At 37.6% G+C, this 17,667-nt stretch overlaps 1 protein-coding gene across 2 annotated transcripts in view; it reads right to left on the reverse strand.

Annotated features, from left to right (window-relative positions):
* Nucleotides 1-17,667, reverse strand: part of KCNN2 (potassium calcium-activated channel subfamily N member 2) — a 71,175-nt gene that overhangs the window by 16,048 nt on the left and 37,460 nt on the right. For both annotated transcript variants that reach the window (XM_086867300.1, XM_086867301.1), the window contains one exon: nt 9,066-9,207. In XM_086867300.1, coding sequence (XP_086723426.1) covers nt 9,066-9,207 — 142 coding nt within the window. The remainder of the gene's footprint in view (nt 1-9,065; nt 9,208-17,667) is intronic.

A 17,667-nucleotide genomic window follows, 5' to 3' on the forward strand; every position in this document is an offset into this window, starting at 1 on the left:
GACAAGGTTTGAAGTCCAATTTCATTAAATGAGCAGGCTTAACAGCCTATAAAGCTGATGGGAAATATCACTTTAATAATTCAGGATGAAAGCTACCAGTGATGTTCTTGTTCCTCACCCGTGTTGTAAATACAAACATTTCATGAGAATATGTGTAAAAGTATGTGAAAACTGCTGTATTAGCAGTATTCTGTAAGGTTATTGAAATTACAAATGAAATTACATTTTCTCAGAACAAAGAAGTTTTGCTGCAGCAGTTATCATCTCCAGTCACACCTACGTAAACAATGACAGCATGAGACAACTGCTTTGAATTTACTGAAATGCATCCATAACTAGATGTAAGTGGGAAACAGTTCCTGTGTCCTCTGACACTTCAAACACTTCCCTGCTCTACTAGTACAAACTAAAGAAACTTTCTGAACTAAACTTTCTGAAGAAGCTTTTTCCTCTTAATTTTTCTAGTTTTGAAAATGGAGTTACTCACATGGAGTAGAACATCTGCCATTCTCATACCTTTCAGACTGGTGTCCTCTCAAGCATTACTTAAGGGATCATGTTTTGAAGCTTCTCAACTTGTTTTTGATAATTTATAACTCTTTACTTCAGCTACAAATTTTGTTCCAACAAGCCACAGACATAAAATAATCCAAAACTACCTTTATTCCCTACAAAAGTTTCCCTTTTTGCAATTTGCTGTGTTGCAACAACAATAGTAGAGGAACTGGAAAATTTCACAGCAGCCCAACTTTTAAAAGCTTTATCCCTAAGAATGCAAGCATCATTAACTGTCTTCTCCATATTAAATTTCTGTTCAATACATTGTCTACTTAGGTTGTATTATGCTAGAAGGAACAGACATGATCTTTTCTAAATCCTGACGTCACTTACGTTTATTACTGAATTATCAGAATCAACTGAATTATATTCTAGCATATATCTGAGACATGGACACGAGATTGTATCAATTCACACGAAAAAATTTTCATATTTTCTGTACTCCCAGAGAAGTAAAAACTGAGTAGTGTTCTAGATGTTTGAAATATACTCTTATCCATGGAACTATTGACCACAGTGCTCTAACTAGACTTGATTGTACCTTTTCAGATTTTAGAGTGTAATTCAAAGTACATTTCTGTATTTTATAAATGGTTATGTTTCTCCGACACTACACAATTAAACAAAAGTTTTTATAAAATCACACAATGTTTTAGACATTATTATGCATAATAATTTATGAGCTTTTCCTGCATTATAAAGTTCTATAAAATAATTTTCATATCTGATCAAATCTGATGTTTACCTTATTTTTCTCTTTTTCAGGATTCATCCCCGAAGACATGCAGACAATGTTAATTATGCAGTTAGAATCTACTTGTTCTTCACCTCTTTTTCTTACAATCTAGCAACTATTAAATTTCAAAAATAATACAGTTCGGATTTTGCTACCAACAAAAACTAAGACAGTTAGAAACTGCCACTCTAAGTGCCATGTTCCTCTTTTAGTTGGTTCTCTGTATTTATTGGTTAAGACCAGGCTGCCTACAATTATCATTTCCACAAACATCACAATTAAGCCTTAGATGAAGAGTCCTTTGTTCTTACAACAGAAACACCTCATCCTCATCACTTTGTTAGTGATTCATAGGAAAGAAACTGTGATTGTTTAGAAAAAAAATGCAGACATCCAAAGGACATTAAAACCTTCAGCATGAGAAGATTTAAAAGGAGATCTTATTAATTTTTGATTCACCATTGGAACTAATAAAAACTATTGTCCCTAAAGCCAGTTTGTACACAATGACTGCACTGCAACTACTCTAATAAGAATACTTCACCTCCATGAGCAGTCTTCAAATACCGTAGCTAAAAGATGCCACTTAAAATTTTTGCAAGGAAGAACTCTAATCTTGTCCACAGCTATTGTATACATTTAAGAAACTTACCATATTTATTTGGTTTTTTTCAAAGGCCTAACAATCTCTTTGAGGTTCATTTCAACAAGAGAAGCAATTATAATGTAATTTCCACATTAGCAAGGCAGACACTTTGAAATAACATCTATTTCATTTAAAGCAAATTCATCAAGCTATACCAAACCAATTGCATCCTGTGACAGGACAATTGCAATTCATCCATTTTATTTGCAGCAACATAGGTTTGGCCAACATGTCTGTTTCTAATTGTTGGTGGGTGGCTTTGCGGGAAGATTCTGCATCATAAACTTTGCATCATACAACAAATGCACCACCTCACTACATAACACTGGATCTAAAAGGAAAAATGTCCTTAAAACTTGTAACAGGTCCTTGAATTTGCAGTCAGAAGAATTGATGGCCATTTATCTTGTGTAACTGCAAAAGCATTCAAAGGTTTGCAAAAACAGTCCATAGTCATGCACCTTTCCCCACCTTCTCACACTGCTCCTTATCAATTTCTACTCACCTCTAAATTTTTGCTAACTACGATATTCTCCTCACAAAGCAAGGAAAATTTTGCAAACCACTCCAAGGCCCTAGCTACAAAAAGTCATTAAAAAAGAGGAAGCACCACCTACACGAGCAGTTCTGCTTAGAAACCATACAAGGAAAGGGTTCCACCTGTAGCTGAATCACCTTGCTGAAACTCACTATTCCTGAGACAACTCAGGATTTTTGATAGAGGCCACTGTAGAGCGTCCTGTCCAAAAATTATCTTGGCTAGATAATGATCCAATTTGGGTGAACCAGTGGCCTCTCAGCAAACAAAAACTTGGGGCGCTAGAAAAATTAGTAGAAGAAGAATTGGCTAAGGGACACATAGTAGAAACAACCAGCCCTTGGAATTCCCCGGTGTTTGTAATAAAAAAGCCAGGGAAAGATAAATGGCGTCTCCTTCAAGATTTAAGAGAAATAAACAAAAAAATACAAGACATGGGATCTCTCCAACCAGGAATGCCCTCCCCAACCATGCTACCACAAGATTGGCTACTAGCAGTACTGGATATTAAAGATTGCTTTTTTCAAATTCCCCTGCATCCAGAGGATGCACCAAGGTTTGCCTTTTCCATTCCTACCATTAACAGGGAAGCCCCAATGAAACGGTACCACTGGACAGTATTACCTCAGGGGATGAAAGCCAGCCCCTTCATCTGCCAGTGGTATGTGGGGTCATTGCTGTCCTCAGTGCGTGCTGAAAAGAGAGAGGCTATCATTTTGCATTATATGGACGATATTTTAATATGCTGTCCCATTAACAACATACTGAAAGACACCCTTGACCTAGTGGTTAAAGTTTTAACCTCTGCTGGATTCCAATTGCAGGAAGACAAAGTTCAGAGGATGCCACCTTGGAAATATCTGGGCCTGCAAATTACAGCACGGACTGTTGTTCCACAAAAATTGGAAATTATTGGTAATCCTAAAACTCTAGCAGATCTTCATTCTCTATGCGAGTCACTAAACTGGGTCAGACCCTGGCTAGGTCTCACCAATGAAGACCTGGGCCCCCTACTCAATTTATTAAAAGGGGAGAGAGAGTTACTGTCTCCCAGAGTGTTAACTCCAGCAGCGAAAACTGTAATTGAAAAGGCACAAAAGGCCTTGACAGAAAGACAGGCACACCGCTTCAAACCTGAGCTGCCTTTCAAATTTATTGTCCTGGGAAAATTGCCACACCTACATGGGTTAATATTCCAATGGGCTGAAGGGCAGAGAGATCCACTCTTAATAATAGAATGGGTCTTCCTCTCCCATCAAAGACCCAAGACTATCACCAAGCCACAAGAGCTGATGGCTCAGCTGATTCAAAAGGCCAGGGTAAGGCTGCGGGAACTGGCAGGTTGTGACTTTATGTGTATTCACCTCCCAGTCAGGCTCTCTGGAGAAGGGAAAAACTCCCCTGAGAGACTGACCAAAGAGATGTTTGAGCATCTGCTGCAGAGCAATGCTAACCTCCAGTTAGCTCTGGACAGCTATAGTGGGCAAATTTCTGTTCATGCACCATCACACAAATTGTTTCATGAGGAATTCCATCTCATTCCTCGTGAGAAAAGGAGCCGGAGGCCACTCAAAGCTCTCACAGTGTTCACTGATGCATCTGGGACATCTCACAAGTCGGTGATGACTTGGAGAAATCCACAGACTCAGCTTTGGGAAGCTGATGTTGAGTTTGTAGAGGGGTCACCCCAGATAGCTGAACTAGCTGCGGTCGTGAGAGCCTTTGAAAAATTTTCAGAACCGATTAATTTAGTTACTGACTCAGCCTACGTAGCAGGAGTGGTGTCCAGAGCGGAACAGGCAGTTCTCAAGGACATTGAGAACAAACATCTCTTTAGATTGCTTTCAAAACTGATTTACTTAGTCTCGAATAGAGAACAACCTTTCTATGTGATGCATATAAGATCGCACACCTCATTGCCAGGTGAAATCGCTGAGGGGAACCGGAAGGCTGATTCCCTTGCTGCCCCAGCCGAAAAGGTATGTCTCCCTGATGTGTTTCAGCAGGCAAAAATAAGTCACCAACAATATCATCAAAATGTGCCAGGACTGATTCGTCAGTTCCAGCTGACACGGAATCAAGCCAAAGCCATCGTGGCTACTTGTCCCAATTGTCAGCTCCAGGCAGTGCCATCATTAGGCATCGGGGTTAATCCCAGAGGCCTTAAGAGCTGTGAAGTGTGGCAAACAGATATCACTCACATTCCCAGTTTTGGTCGCCTGAAGTATGTACATGTGAGTATCGATACATACTCGGGAGCGGTGTATGCCTCTGCTCATGCAGGAGAAAAGTCTGTGCATGCTAAACAACACTTAGTACAGGCCTTTTCTGTATTGGGAATCCCTAAAGAAATTAAAACAGATAATGGCCCAGCGTATAAATCCAAGGAGTTCCTGGAATTTGTCCAGCAGTGGGGAGTGGAACATAAAACTGGCATCCCCCACTCCCCCACAGGTCAGGCTGTAATCGAGCGTACACACCAGACGCTCAAACAAGTCCTAGCCAGGCAAGGTAGCGAAGCAGTGTGGATGTCTCCTCAACAGAAACTATGTAAAGCTCTGTTTACTATTAATTTCCTAAACTGCTCATTTGAAAACATGAATCCTCCTGTAACTCGGCATTTTAACAGTGGTGATCAGTTTAAATTGTCACAGCATCCACCGGTGTTAATCAGGGACCCTGAAACTTGGCAAACCAAGGGTCCCTATGAACTTGTCACCTGGGGGCGTGGTTACGCGTGTGTATCCACCCCTTCAGGCCCCCGATGGATCCCTCAGAAATGGGTAAAACCTTTTATTCCAAAGAATCCAGCACCAGCAAGAAGAGAAGAGAAGCAAGTGGCTGTTGCTTCCAAGAGAAGACGCCGCTGAAGAGAGCAAGAAGAAACCTCTCTTGCCCCTGACCTGCATACTTTGGCTGCGAATATGTTTTAAAAAATTTCTGTTTCCTTTTTTTGAAATAACCTACCTCTTACTCAAATCCATGTTTCTCATTTTTGTATAACAGAAAAGGGTGAGGTGTTGTAGTGCATCTAGAAATCTTGGTACCTCCCAAGGGTAAAACTCACCTTTGGTTTGTGTAATGTTAGTTCCTACCTGAAAACCTTCTTTCCCTCCCCCCCCTTCCCATTGGCTGTGACCTCCCTGCATCCCCTAATCACCCCTGCCCCCTGGTATAAGAGATAAGATCCAGAGCATTTCGCTCTCTCTCTTGCCCCGGATGGACGACAGACAATAAACCCGGGATTATTCCAGCAAGTTTGAGCCTCCTGTGTCTAGATACTTTGAGTCCGTGTTGTATCCACTCCAGGACCCCCTCCGCCGCCTGTGCCCAGAGACGAGCAGGCTCCACGGGGGGTGGGACAGAGGGGTCCCATCAGGGAGCTGGATAGCAACATCTGCTTGGGTGGGCATCCTCAGTAGGCAGAAAACGCATGCAAATAAAGTACACCAACAAGCTGCACGGCACAGTGAAGCTGCCATAGGTCTCCCTATTTCCTCTCCATCCTGTTCTGAGAATGGCAGCTGTATGTGTATCCATCCATCACACTCTTGCAGACCTACCTAAGGTATACAGGGGGCACAGGATACGTTTGCTATTGATTTACAGTCCACCTGGACCACAGTCTACTACTGCTGCCCAGTAAAGTCTCATTGGAAAAATGAGACTTACAGATTGGTAATTGAGTTGAAGCATCCAATTCAGTTTCACTTGCTTGACTTTAAAACATCTCTGCACTGATCCTTCTTTTAGCACGCTGTATTTTTATGAACGTTTCATAGGTTTAAGTGCATTACAAGATCAAAATGTAAGTTGTTCAAATTTTTCATTGTTTGCCTTTTTTTTCAGGTTTTTTTTTTTATTATTTTTTGGGGGGTTTTTTAGTTTCTTTTTCTCAACTTCTCTAACACATTAATCAAACGTCTTTGCTATCTCACTCCCAACAATTCTCAAGGCATTTTTCCTTTTGTTATAACCTGAACACGTGTAAAGATTTTCCTATTTCCCAGCAGGGTGTAGAGTTTAAAAGATGTCACTTGACACTAGTGACCAAGGCAGCATTTGTTACAGTTTCAATCACCAACACAACTCGGTGCCACCCCCAGACTGCAGGAAGTCCACTCCCCAGGCTGGAGTACAAGGCAGAGTTCATTCAGCCTGAGCACTCCCATTTCCACTGCAGTTCCTGAGGCAGAAGTGAGAGAACAGACATGCACCAGGGCTCTCCCTTCATAGGAGTCAAGACACAAAAGGAGGTTACCTTGGGCCGCCAGTTCCACAAAGCCAATATTAACTCTTCAGTGGTCTATGTAACAACTCTTGTATTCACAGGTATTTCTATTTATTCCCCCTTCCATCCTTTTTAATATGGACCCTACCCAAAAGTGAACACTCAGTGGTATTTGGCATTGACCACACTAATCCAATGCATTTGCTGCTTCAGATGATAGGGAATTACACTTTACCTGTTAAAATCAAATAATACGCTTTTATTTTACTACATCCATTCAACAATTACCCTTCTGTTTCTTTTAATTAGATCATCAATTGCTCCCATTGAAATAAAAATCACTCAGTCTGTTCTTTTAGGATTTTATATTTTCCACAACAAACATTAGTTAGTTACTGTACAAGTTTCAGAAGAGTAACTGGTTTTAAAGAATGATATTCAAGACCTGTAAGCTTTTCGGTATTGCAGGTTAGAAGAGAGTTCATTATTACATTTACTGTGCCACACTTCGTAAGTCTCAGGTCCTTTATAAAAACAAAACAAAACAAAACACAAGCCCCAAAAAACCCAGATTAATTCCAACATCTGACTTTTTCTCATTACTCCATGTTTTTTTTTTTTTTCTCAAAGATTACTTTGATGCAATTAATGGTGAGGCTTTCACTACTGTTTTACCTATCATAACACAGCAACTACCCGGCTCGTTTTTTTGTTAAGAATGCTTTCTGTCTCTGAAGATGTTTACCCCAAATTCATTATCATGACATCCTGATTGGAGCCTTTGTTCTTCCAGAGCAGCTGCAGAACTTATAATCACTAAAAAAAACCCAATCAGAGACATGAAGGTGTCATCCATATATTTTACAAGGCTACTAGTTGTAAAAAAGAGATGCCAATGTATGAAAATGGTAAGCATAAATCCACACTTGAGTTTTTCACAGAAGCAGTGGAAGTTGCTTTGTATGAGGGTTCTGTCCTCATTCTGCAATCCCTCCACCTCAAGGTGACAACACTGCTTCTCCATCCCTTTCCTTAGTGAATTTATGACTACATTTCATTCTCTCTGGCATCTATTATCCGGTAGAAAAAAGTAAAGGCAAACACCCCAGAAGATGGCAGATTTGAGCTCAGCCAACAGCCTTTAAAAAAGCCCTCTGAGCAATTCCTCTGCTTTTAGCCTATACCTTTCAACTCCACTGCAAACCCTGTATTTAAGGAGATATGCAAAATATAGTGGAAGTCTTTATCAATCTTTATCAATAAAGGTCAATAAACTGAAACCTATCAGGTTTCTTTAGAATTATTTTTTTTTAAGCACTTTAAAAAAATCCTTAAACATTAAAAAAACCCTCAACCTTTTTTACTCCCTGGACATAAAATATACACTTAGTATAAATGTTCTATCAACATGTCTGCTCAAAAGGGGCAATGCTTTGATACTTTTTGCTTTCAGCTGTAATCCCAATATAGCTGTTTTAACAGAGAGAGATATTAGAACTGCATTACTTGTAATCAATGGCAGAAATTCAGAAGCAAGTATGTATTGTATTGTTGCATACAGTACATATATGACAATCATTCAGCCTTTCTCATTTACAGGGACATTTACACAGAAGTTGATGCAAATAAGAGAGGCAGAGTCCAGAACTTGTTTACATCTAACTTACTGTAGATATGTGTAAATTTTCCCTGCATTACATTGCCTTACTCTCTGCCCAAATTTGGCCAAATAGTGCAGTACAAATAATTAAAACTAGACATTAAATATACTTAATAAATATATATTGAGCATGCATGACCTAACAATTGCTGCATTGTACCAATGGTAGCAAAAGCTCTTACTATGCAAATTGCACAACATAATTCCACTTAAGGCAATGGACTGCTATGAATAATATGTTATTAGACTTGTAAGAAATAGAGTAGAAAATTATTATCAAACAAAAGCCTTTTAAGAGTTTAGCCACTATTATGTCTCTTTGTGATTAAGAAACAAAAGTCAGAACTGAAGATCCATTATTAGCACTGGTCCAGTTACAGATGCCCAAATATGATCAAGATGATATGATATCTTAACATGTAATGAAAGACTTCAATAAGATTTCTGAAGCTATGAATTATGTCAGGGTGCAATTTGTTTCTCTGTATTTCATTACACTGCTACTAAGTTTTTGCCTAAAGAAGAAAAGTCCATTTCATTACCAGGAATGAATGACTATGGGAATGGTCTGATTAAGTATACACTCTACCAGACAGCAGATAAATATTTCTTTATAGACTAGTAAAAGTTTTGGGCTTAATTTCAAATTAATTAACAGCAAATGTAATCTCATATCCAATTAACAAAAGCACTCACCATGATTCCAGTAAGTAAACAGACCCCTTTTCCACAGTATGTATTTGGTACCATATCCCCATATCCAATGGATAGAAAAGTTATAGAAATCAACCACATTGCTCCAAGAAAGTTGCTAGTAACATCCTGTTGGTCATGGTATCTGAAAAGAAGAAGAAGAAAATTTCTTTATCATGAAAACATTTGTTAAACTATGTGCTCTCAGAAAAAAATGCATTAACTGGTCATACAACCATTTTTGTATACAATCTCATTTTAAAAGCACCTGTAAGGAATTAAATACAACTCAGCTACAATTACATCAACAGTAATGAATCACAAGGTATAAAAATAGCACCAGTAGTAGAAATGGTTCATAATTCAGTACTTGGTTATTGTAGTAAAGTAGCAGAAATCATTTTGTTTTTAAAAGAATCTCTTCACCAGGGGTACAAGTCCTGGTAATACTCTGCAGTAGCAGGACACCAGTCTACCATAGTTGCTGCAGTTTGTGGCAAATATGAAAAGGTCGTGTGCACAACTAGACAGAAGAGTACACCTTCATCTCCTTGTCCTAAATGTAAGTCTATGATCAGAAATCCAATCCTGACCTAACGCATAAATGCTGACTTATACAACCTATGCTCTTCCCTCTCCTACAAGTTCAAGTTAAATAAAAAGGTATGCCATTGTATTTCTCACTATCAAAAGATGTTTACCTTAGCAAAAACTCACTTTAGTGTTAAGTCCGCTATTACATGAAATTTCATGATGTGCTATTTGTTGACTTGGTTTCAATATTATAGTAGAATATGTTAATTTTTCCCTTCCAAAAACTCCCATATTCAGATTAATAATGTTGTCTTCATATGACATATATACCTAATAGAAAGTGAAAATGCATTTTAGGTTTCAAAACCTATTGTCACCACTCACTCTGTGGTGGGAAAAAAAGATGTTTAATAGCTTAGAGTAGGTGGAATTTTGCTCCCTGGACAGAGCAGCTCTGCCATAGAGATTATCTGCAGCAGCCACCGCAGACTCAAGGTTGCAATCACCCCTGCAGCTGCTGTGAAGCCTCAGGTTAACCAAATGCTGTTAGATTCCCCAAGGGTATTATTTTAGCCAGTCCCTAAATCCGTGTCTCACAAGGGGTCACAGAGGGCCACTTTTTTAATTAGTTCACAAATCCGTAAACAACCTGCTTCCCACAACTGAAATAACTGCTTCTGCTTCCTTCCTTTCCGGACCTCATCTCCGTGACGGACCGAGAATGCAGAGCAAGCCCACAGGCACTCAGGAAATTCCCTGTTCTCACACTTGTGAAATATTCACCATAAATGTCTGCAAAACACTATTTTCCAAGTTCCACCTATGCTCTTGATGATTACAGCAACATGAAAGCTCTTTGACTGCCAGAGACCACAGCAATCACTCCAATCAAGTCTGTTTCACCCTTTGCCTGTATTTTCCTCTCTCCTGGTGTCAGTGATGTCTCTCACATACTTTATGCAAGTTTTTGTGTTTTGCCTAGAACAAAACCTAGAACAATGTAGTAAAAGCCCACATTTGGAGGTCCTAAGGACATGAAAAATGATAAGCACAACAGCAAAAAGAGTTAAAAAAAACAACAGCAGACTAACTCACGACCACAGATATAAATAGATATATGTGCATATAGCAAAACACAATCTGACATTGTTTTTTTTTCTGCACTGCACTAAACGTTATGGATTTTAGCCTCCACTTAACAAACATAGCAAGTAACAGCTGTGAAATATATGGATGCAACTGTCCCATGCAGGAGGCAAGAACAAAACCTGTGTACCTATCATGCTAATCCCTACAGAGTATATGGTCCATAGGGTCTGGATAAACTTCACAGAAAGGTACTAAAGGTACTAAGTATTTTTGTAAAGGTAGTAAGGTATTAAGGCCTTCTAAGATTAGCAAATCAGGTAAATATGAATAAATGTTCACATAAATATTTATAATACATTTCTTTAATGCCTGTCTTTGGATTTTGAACCTGATCATTTCCACGCTTCATATGTCTGAAAACAGAAGATTCAAAGACAACTCACTAAGTTCCAGAAATAAATAACCCATAAGGAATGTCAAAACTACTTTCTTTAGCCTTGAATGACAATGGGAAACAGATAAAGGGAGCCTTTATGCGCTTATCCTCCTTTACCCACGTCAGAAAACATACAAGCCAACCTACTCATAGATTCTTTAAAAAACGTGACATAAATATTAAAAAGCACACCAGAAGTTTTTCAAGTTTCATTGGAGACATGGAGACAATTAAGTTTCCCTAGAAGAACTATTCATTAAAGCCATCTACATTAATATTTGTTAGTACAATTCAAGGACCTGTTTAAATGTTTCCATCTTGTTACCTCAGGCCTCCTGAATTTCCTACTTGGAGTATTTCACCTAGTTATGATTTTAAGGCTATAGCTCAGCAATCAAATGCTGCATGCTTAACATAAAAATCATCACCAGTACTTATGAATGAATTCAATGTGACTAAGAAACAAAGGCTATTTCATGTCCTCCCTATTGCTGCAACCGCTCAAGCACAGTAAAGCAATACAAATTACCTGATTTACCTAATTTAATATTTAAAAAAACCCCAAAAAAACCAGAAAAACTTTCTCTTTTGCAACTGTACATGGAAAGCTGAAGGGCTGCCTTTTCAAGCTAAAAATCTGTAAGTAAAATTATGACAATATAAGAAGGTATCACACTCATGATAATACTATCATTTCTTTGCCGCATTTTTAAGAAGCTGGTTTAATCTTGTCTCATATTTCTCTTGCAACCTCACTTAAGATTTTTGAATCTCTGTAATTAGCAGTTCTAGTAGATGTCTACAAGCTTTGGATATTTGTAAGATTACAGTTGTGTCAGCATTGATTTTCAAGTACTTTACTAAGTCACTAGGCACCACTTTCACCTGGGACTCAATCCTGAGCCAGCAAAACCAGGACAGTCTTCTGCTACCCTGTGTCCACAATCAGGTAAAAAAAATATTACATCTGTATCAAAGCAGGAAAAGCAGTATCTTAAGAAAGCAGTACTGCAGAATCTTACTTGTACAGTCAGGGAAATGGCTAAAAATAAATACTACAGGAATTTTAATTGCTTTGTTTTAAGAAGGGGGAAAGAAATGAACCCACTGCCCTTAGACTTGCTTTCAAAGTTATCCCAGCATCAGACTCAACTTCTCCATTTATGCAGGGAATAGTAAAATGGAAACAGCGTTAAACTTTATCATATTTTTCTATAAATTCAACTCTAATGTGTGGCACCAGAAGTCACCAGAAGACCTCATAAAAACCATTCCTACAACTTTATCTCTCACTTCACTATTGAGCTGGAGAGCCTTTGGATTCCAGTGGACGTTACAGAGAGAAGAAAAGCCAACCACATCAGCACTGGAGCAGAGCTGTCTCACTCTCTGTCAGTCATCATAAACCACTATAAACATCTCCTCATTCCAGCTGGACTGTGAAAGACAGCTTGGATGTAACACATTCCAGTATTCAACTGCAGTTTTCCTAAAGTATCCATTCACTCTATATTTGAGACTTCAGAAATCTAACAGGAAAACACTTTACCATGAAAAGCTAGGAAACCTGAAAGCTCAGAATTAAAGAAAAGGAAATGAAGATTTCCTTTCAGTGATCAGTTTCACACAAAGCAAAATCTTGACATTACCAACCAAATTTCAAATTGGAAGATTTTTTGTCATTAATTTTTATTAATATAAAGACTTTTAATTTTATACATATTTTTATTTTTTTGAAATTAGTCATAACAAATATATACATGTAAATATTTAAAGCCTATTATTCTTAATAAAAATTTGCATAAGAAAGATAGTGAATCACTTGAATATAAGAACTAGTATTTAACTGTATTAAAACAGCATTTATATACAGTTTGATTTTCGTGATTACACCCAGGCTCACACAGCCACAGAATAAGGGGTCATTTAGAAAAGCTACGTATTCCTGCAGTGTACAGAAATCATTGGCTGAAGTCACATAGGCATAAGAATTATTTATCACACTTCTTTCCTAATAAGGGATATGTCAGCAGGCAGGCAGTGCTGCAGCTGGAACACACTATTCACCAGGCAATCATCATCCTGTGAAACACCACTATGCAGTTCTCACCAATCAGCATATATAAGTCTTGACACCACTCTACTTTAAACCAAAAATAGCTAAATGATTATATTTGTGAAAAAATAGCATGGCTCAATTCCTTCTCAAGCCAAACTGAGTGAGGGTTTTACAACTCATCTCAGATAAATATGAACATATTCCTCAGGCAACGATACTACAGGGGCTTTCTCTGTCAAAGAAATATTTTAAATTCTTTATCAAACAGTAGTCTCTTTCTTCTGCTTTCACTGCTTTCATGTTGGTATCATGATTTTCAGTACTGCTTCTCTTCCCAGTTTGTATGCAATGAAGTTCCATTAAATTGGTAGAACATCTGCTTTTTAGCTGCACATAATTATCACACATTCATATCTGTACATCCAAGACACATTCATCATAAAAACAGATTAGTAAGAAGTAATCTAGTATAACATTAAGCTTGACCGCTGGTGCATTAATTCACACTCAGCAGTTTCAATTCAGTTACTCTTGCCTCCATGAACAACCTCCGGTAACTCTGCTATCTTTGGTTTTGCCTTCTTGAACAAATCAAGGAAAGAACTAAAAATGATTGAAAAGGTGGCCATTTCTGTAGGGAAGAAAATGGCCTGCTTTTACCATAATTATGAAGAAAGTTCTGGCAATGGCAATTCAGGCTGTTTTTTCTTGTCAAACCTTAAAATCTTTTAGACTTAACATTAACAGCTGGAAACAGGCTTATCCCATTAAATCAGAAACTTGTCAAGGCTCTGTTGAGAAACTGATTGATCTAAGTATCAGAGCTATTAGAGCTCCCCCACAGTATCAGACCATTCTGTTACTGACTGCCTTTTTAGTCTTAGTTAGATGGTTAGTACTGGCAGCATTTTATCTGTGAAGATAACAGAGGTGTCTTTGTATTCCTTCTCCCTTCCCTCCTGTTTAAAAGAAAGGAAAGAAGAAATATATAATGGCACATGGAAGGAACAGCGGGGTTGATTCCAAATATGATGAAGTCAATGGAAGAAATTTTGCCTGCCTTGATGGGCTTAGGATTAGAAGGGCAGCTTGGAAAAATATACGCTGCTCCTTATTTTTTTTTTCTAACACATCTGTTGATGTCTCCCAAATATTTACGAAGAGGAGTGAAAACGTTCTGGTCACAATAACTCCTTAGTGAAAGTACAAAACACCACAACAAATGCCCTCATTTCAAAGACTGACTCAAAACAGTAGCAGTTGTGAACTCAATCAAAAGTAATGGGTAAGAGTCAGCTGACTGGATTGCTTCTACCACAGCCAGAAATGTTCATGATTTTTCTGATAAGAGCACTTTCAGGGTATTTACAGGAAGCTAATAAAACCAAGAATTGTGAAGTATTCTATGTAATTGACCTAAGTTATTATGCTAGCTAGATGAATGAAAAATAGATGAATGAAAAATATAATCTAAAAGAAAAAAAAAGGACATAGCAGAGAAAAATGAACACAAAATCAAATGGGTGAGATAGTATGCTTTAAGAAAGTTTATCTTTTTAACTTAATGATGGTTTAAATATAAGGGTGAAGACATAAAATTACCCCTAGCTGCTGTCAAATACCCATCCATCAATGCTTGAGCAACAGATAACCCACAAGTAAAAAAATACGGATTAATTGGCATTTTTACTAAGGGTGCCGAGCTTTTATTTGTCCTTCACTGGTGGAGGTCTTGTCTTCAGTGGTGCTGTAGAGAAATGATTCTGTGCTAAATCAGTATGCCTGCCTGCAGCTGTAGTAGATAGGAAGGTTTTCCATCTTTCCAAGAAAAGCCATTATATTACAAGTAAAAAGGCTGCTGAAGCTCCTTAAAAGTACCTTTCTTTTTTCTTTTCTTTTTTTTTTTAACATGCTTTTAATAATGGTGTTAAGAATGTTAAGGAGAATCTGTTGAATCAATTCTGTAAGTATTATGAAATTTGGAAAGCTTTAAATTTGTGACAGACAGCAATCCAGTAGAAATAAGATAGGAGAGCTCAGTATCAATGTATCAAAAAGTAATCCTGCAAGTAAAGTGGTAACTACTGCTCCAGAAAGTCTTGACTATGTTAAAATAATAATGTCTCTTATCAAAGTTTTCAGAGTTTAAGGAAAATTTTTTCTTGCCTCAATTAAGAAACACACCCACCTCTCCTCAAGCCCCAGTTTTGGTACTTATCCCCCAGTACAGGCATATTCGTACTCCCACTGTGTTCTTTTCAGCAGTTTCAAGCTATTTTGTTCCTGCAGTGGCATAACTGAAGTTGTGACTTGTTGTGACTCAGCAGAATAATGAATATTCTTAAAGCTCTTGGAAAGCTGTACAAAAAGTCCTAAACAAACTCTTAACTCCTAGAGACCAGAATAAGCTTTGCCTATGGTTGTGTTTTTTAAACATATAATCTGTTTTGAAAAACAATCAGGTTCACTGTGCCTAAATGTGGCTCATTTTAATAAAGTTAAATGTGCACAGCAGAACAGAGTAAAGCATGTAGGAATACCTTTGTGTCTCTCAGAGGGGAAAGCTGGGATTAACAGTAGCAGCTGTCACAAAGGTTCCGTGACCGATTCTTCTCATTTCAAAAAACTTACATTAATTATCCTTTGTACAAAATTCTGCTCAATCTTAAGTAATTGGAATAACATATTTTATTATATTCAGATCATCTTCCTTCAAAAAGATCTATCTTCATCATGTTGTAGAGCAGGCTCAGGAATTCAGCTTTTCTCAGCTTAGTTTCTTAACATTTGCTAATATTCTGTCACCAATAAAAAGAGTTTGCATGTTTCGAAGGAGTGCCTTGAGATTTTAAAAACTCAAATCTGTAGCCTTTCCAGTTCCTATACACACACCCAGACTCTGCAGAGTATGCTTCATATGAATTAGCATATGAAGCATATGCAGAAGCATGCCTCATACAGCTCAAGCTTTAAGAGGCAAAATCAGGCTCTAATGGTTGGTATTAATTACTGGATCAGGAGTAGCAATCAGCACCAAAACAGTATGGTATGAACAAGTATCCTTATTTATGGACTTTGGCACATGTATTACAATGTGTTCCACAATTCCATGATTGTATGTCACTTTTTGGTCCTCACAAAAAACACCCCAGTATTTTTCCCAGTGCAGAGCACAACTGGTCACAGCATAAAATGCCTTACTGGCATAGCATTTTTTGCCTCTTCTTTTTGAAAGTGAAATATCGTGTTTTAATTTTTCATAGCTCTCTGAGAAGCTCTTTGGATGAAGGTTTTTTTGTTACAGCTGATGATTATTTTGGTGACCTTCAGCTTCTGAGCTCTCAGCTCCCAACTTCACAGTTTGATTAGCCAGTATGCCCAAAGTTCTGGCTAGAGCCCAATGAACTTAAGGTCCTCTATAACGACATGAATGTTTAAAAATAATTCTCTTAAATTAGACATAACAAAATTGCATTAAGAGCAAAATTCTTCATTTTGTCAAAAACAGTGGCATATCCCAAAGAAGCAAAATAGCCTCTTAAATGCATCAATATCCAAACATGAAGTAACATGGAAAAAATTCTTAGTGAACAAGCAATACATCAGGCTTTCTACAAAGCACTGGAAAAATGAGTAGTTGATACCCTTTTGTTACTTTAGCAGCTTAATAAGGAGAGCACTGCCCGTGGGGAGTGAACTTGTTGTCAGGCTCTTCTTAAGCACAAAGCTGATTTACATCAGCATCTTCATCTCACTGTTCTACCTGTTAAGGTACAGGCTGTAAAAGCATCTAAGGATATGTTTTTGAAGATACTTGAATTTAAAATTAAATTTAAAAATGAGTCTTTAATCCAATGGAAAGATACACTGTCTGAAAAACTTAAGACAGAGCATGAAAAAAGGAATATGTCTGTAGAAATTCTTGATAAGTCACACTTTGAGTAAACATTAACTCTGCTTTGAAAGCAAAATTCAACAAGTAATCCAGAAAGGACAATGACTGCAAACACACTGAATATTAGAAATAAATCAGAAATATCCCAGAGCTGCTCCTTCTGTAGCTCTGTGTATCATCTTTATCAGAAGTTGTTCTGTAAAATAAGCTAAAGTATGCAGTTAATGTGACAGTAAAATATATTAAAATGAAAGGAAACTGAAGTGACATAAGCAAGCTTGAGCAAAAACTCCCATTTTTCAGTACCTTTTAATCCTATTTTTAAATATATGCATGCATATTTCCTTACAGCCATACTTTTTACATAATCCAATCATTAATTAGTCAAAATTTGTCAACACAATAAGAAGGAATTTTATTTTTAAAGCTTGCTTTTTAAAGTTTTTGAGGTCCACAAAAACACTGGCTAAAGTTGTGGTATGATAGAAATATGAATCATTAAAAATCAAAGAGTTTCTTAATGAGCTCTACTGTGAATCATTCATTATATTCACTGGCAACTAATTCTAATCCTTCTAAAATTTTCCCTTAT

This window comes from Cyanistes caeruleus, chromosome Z (genome assembly GCF_971803275.1).
Source record: "Cyanistes caeruleus chromosome Z, bCyaCae1.hap1.1, whole genome shotgun sequence".
Lineage (NCBI taxonomy): Eukaryota > Metazoa > Chordata > Aves > Passeriformes > Paridae > Cyanistes > Cyanistes caeruleus.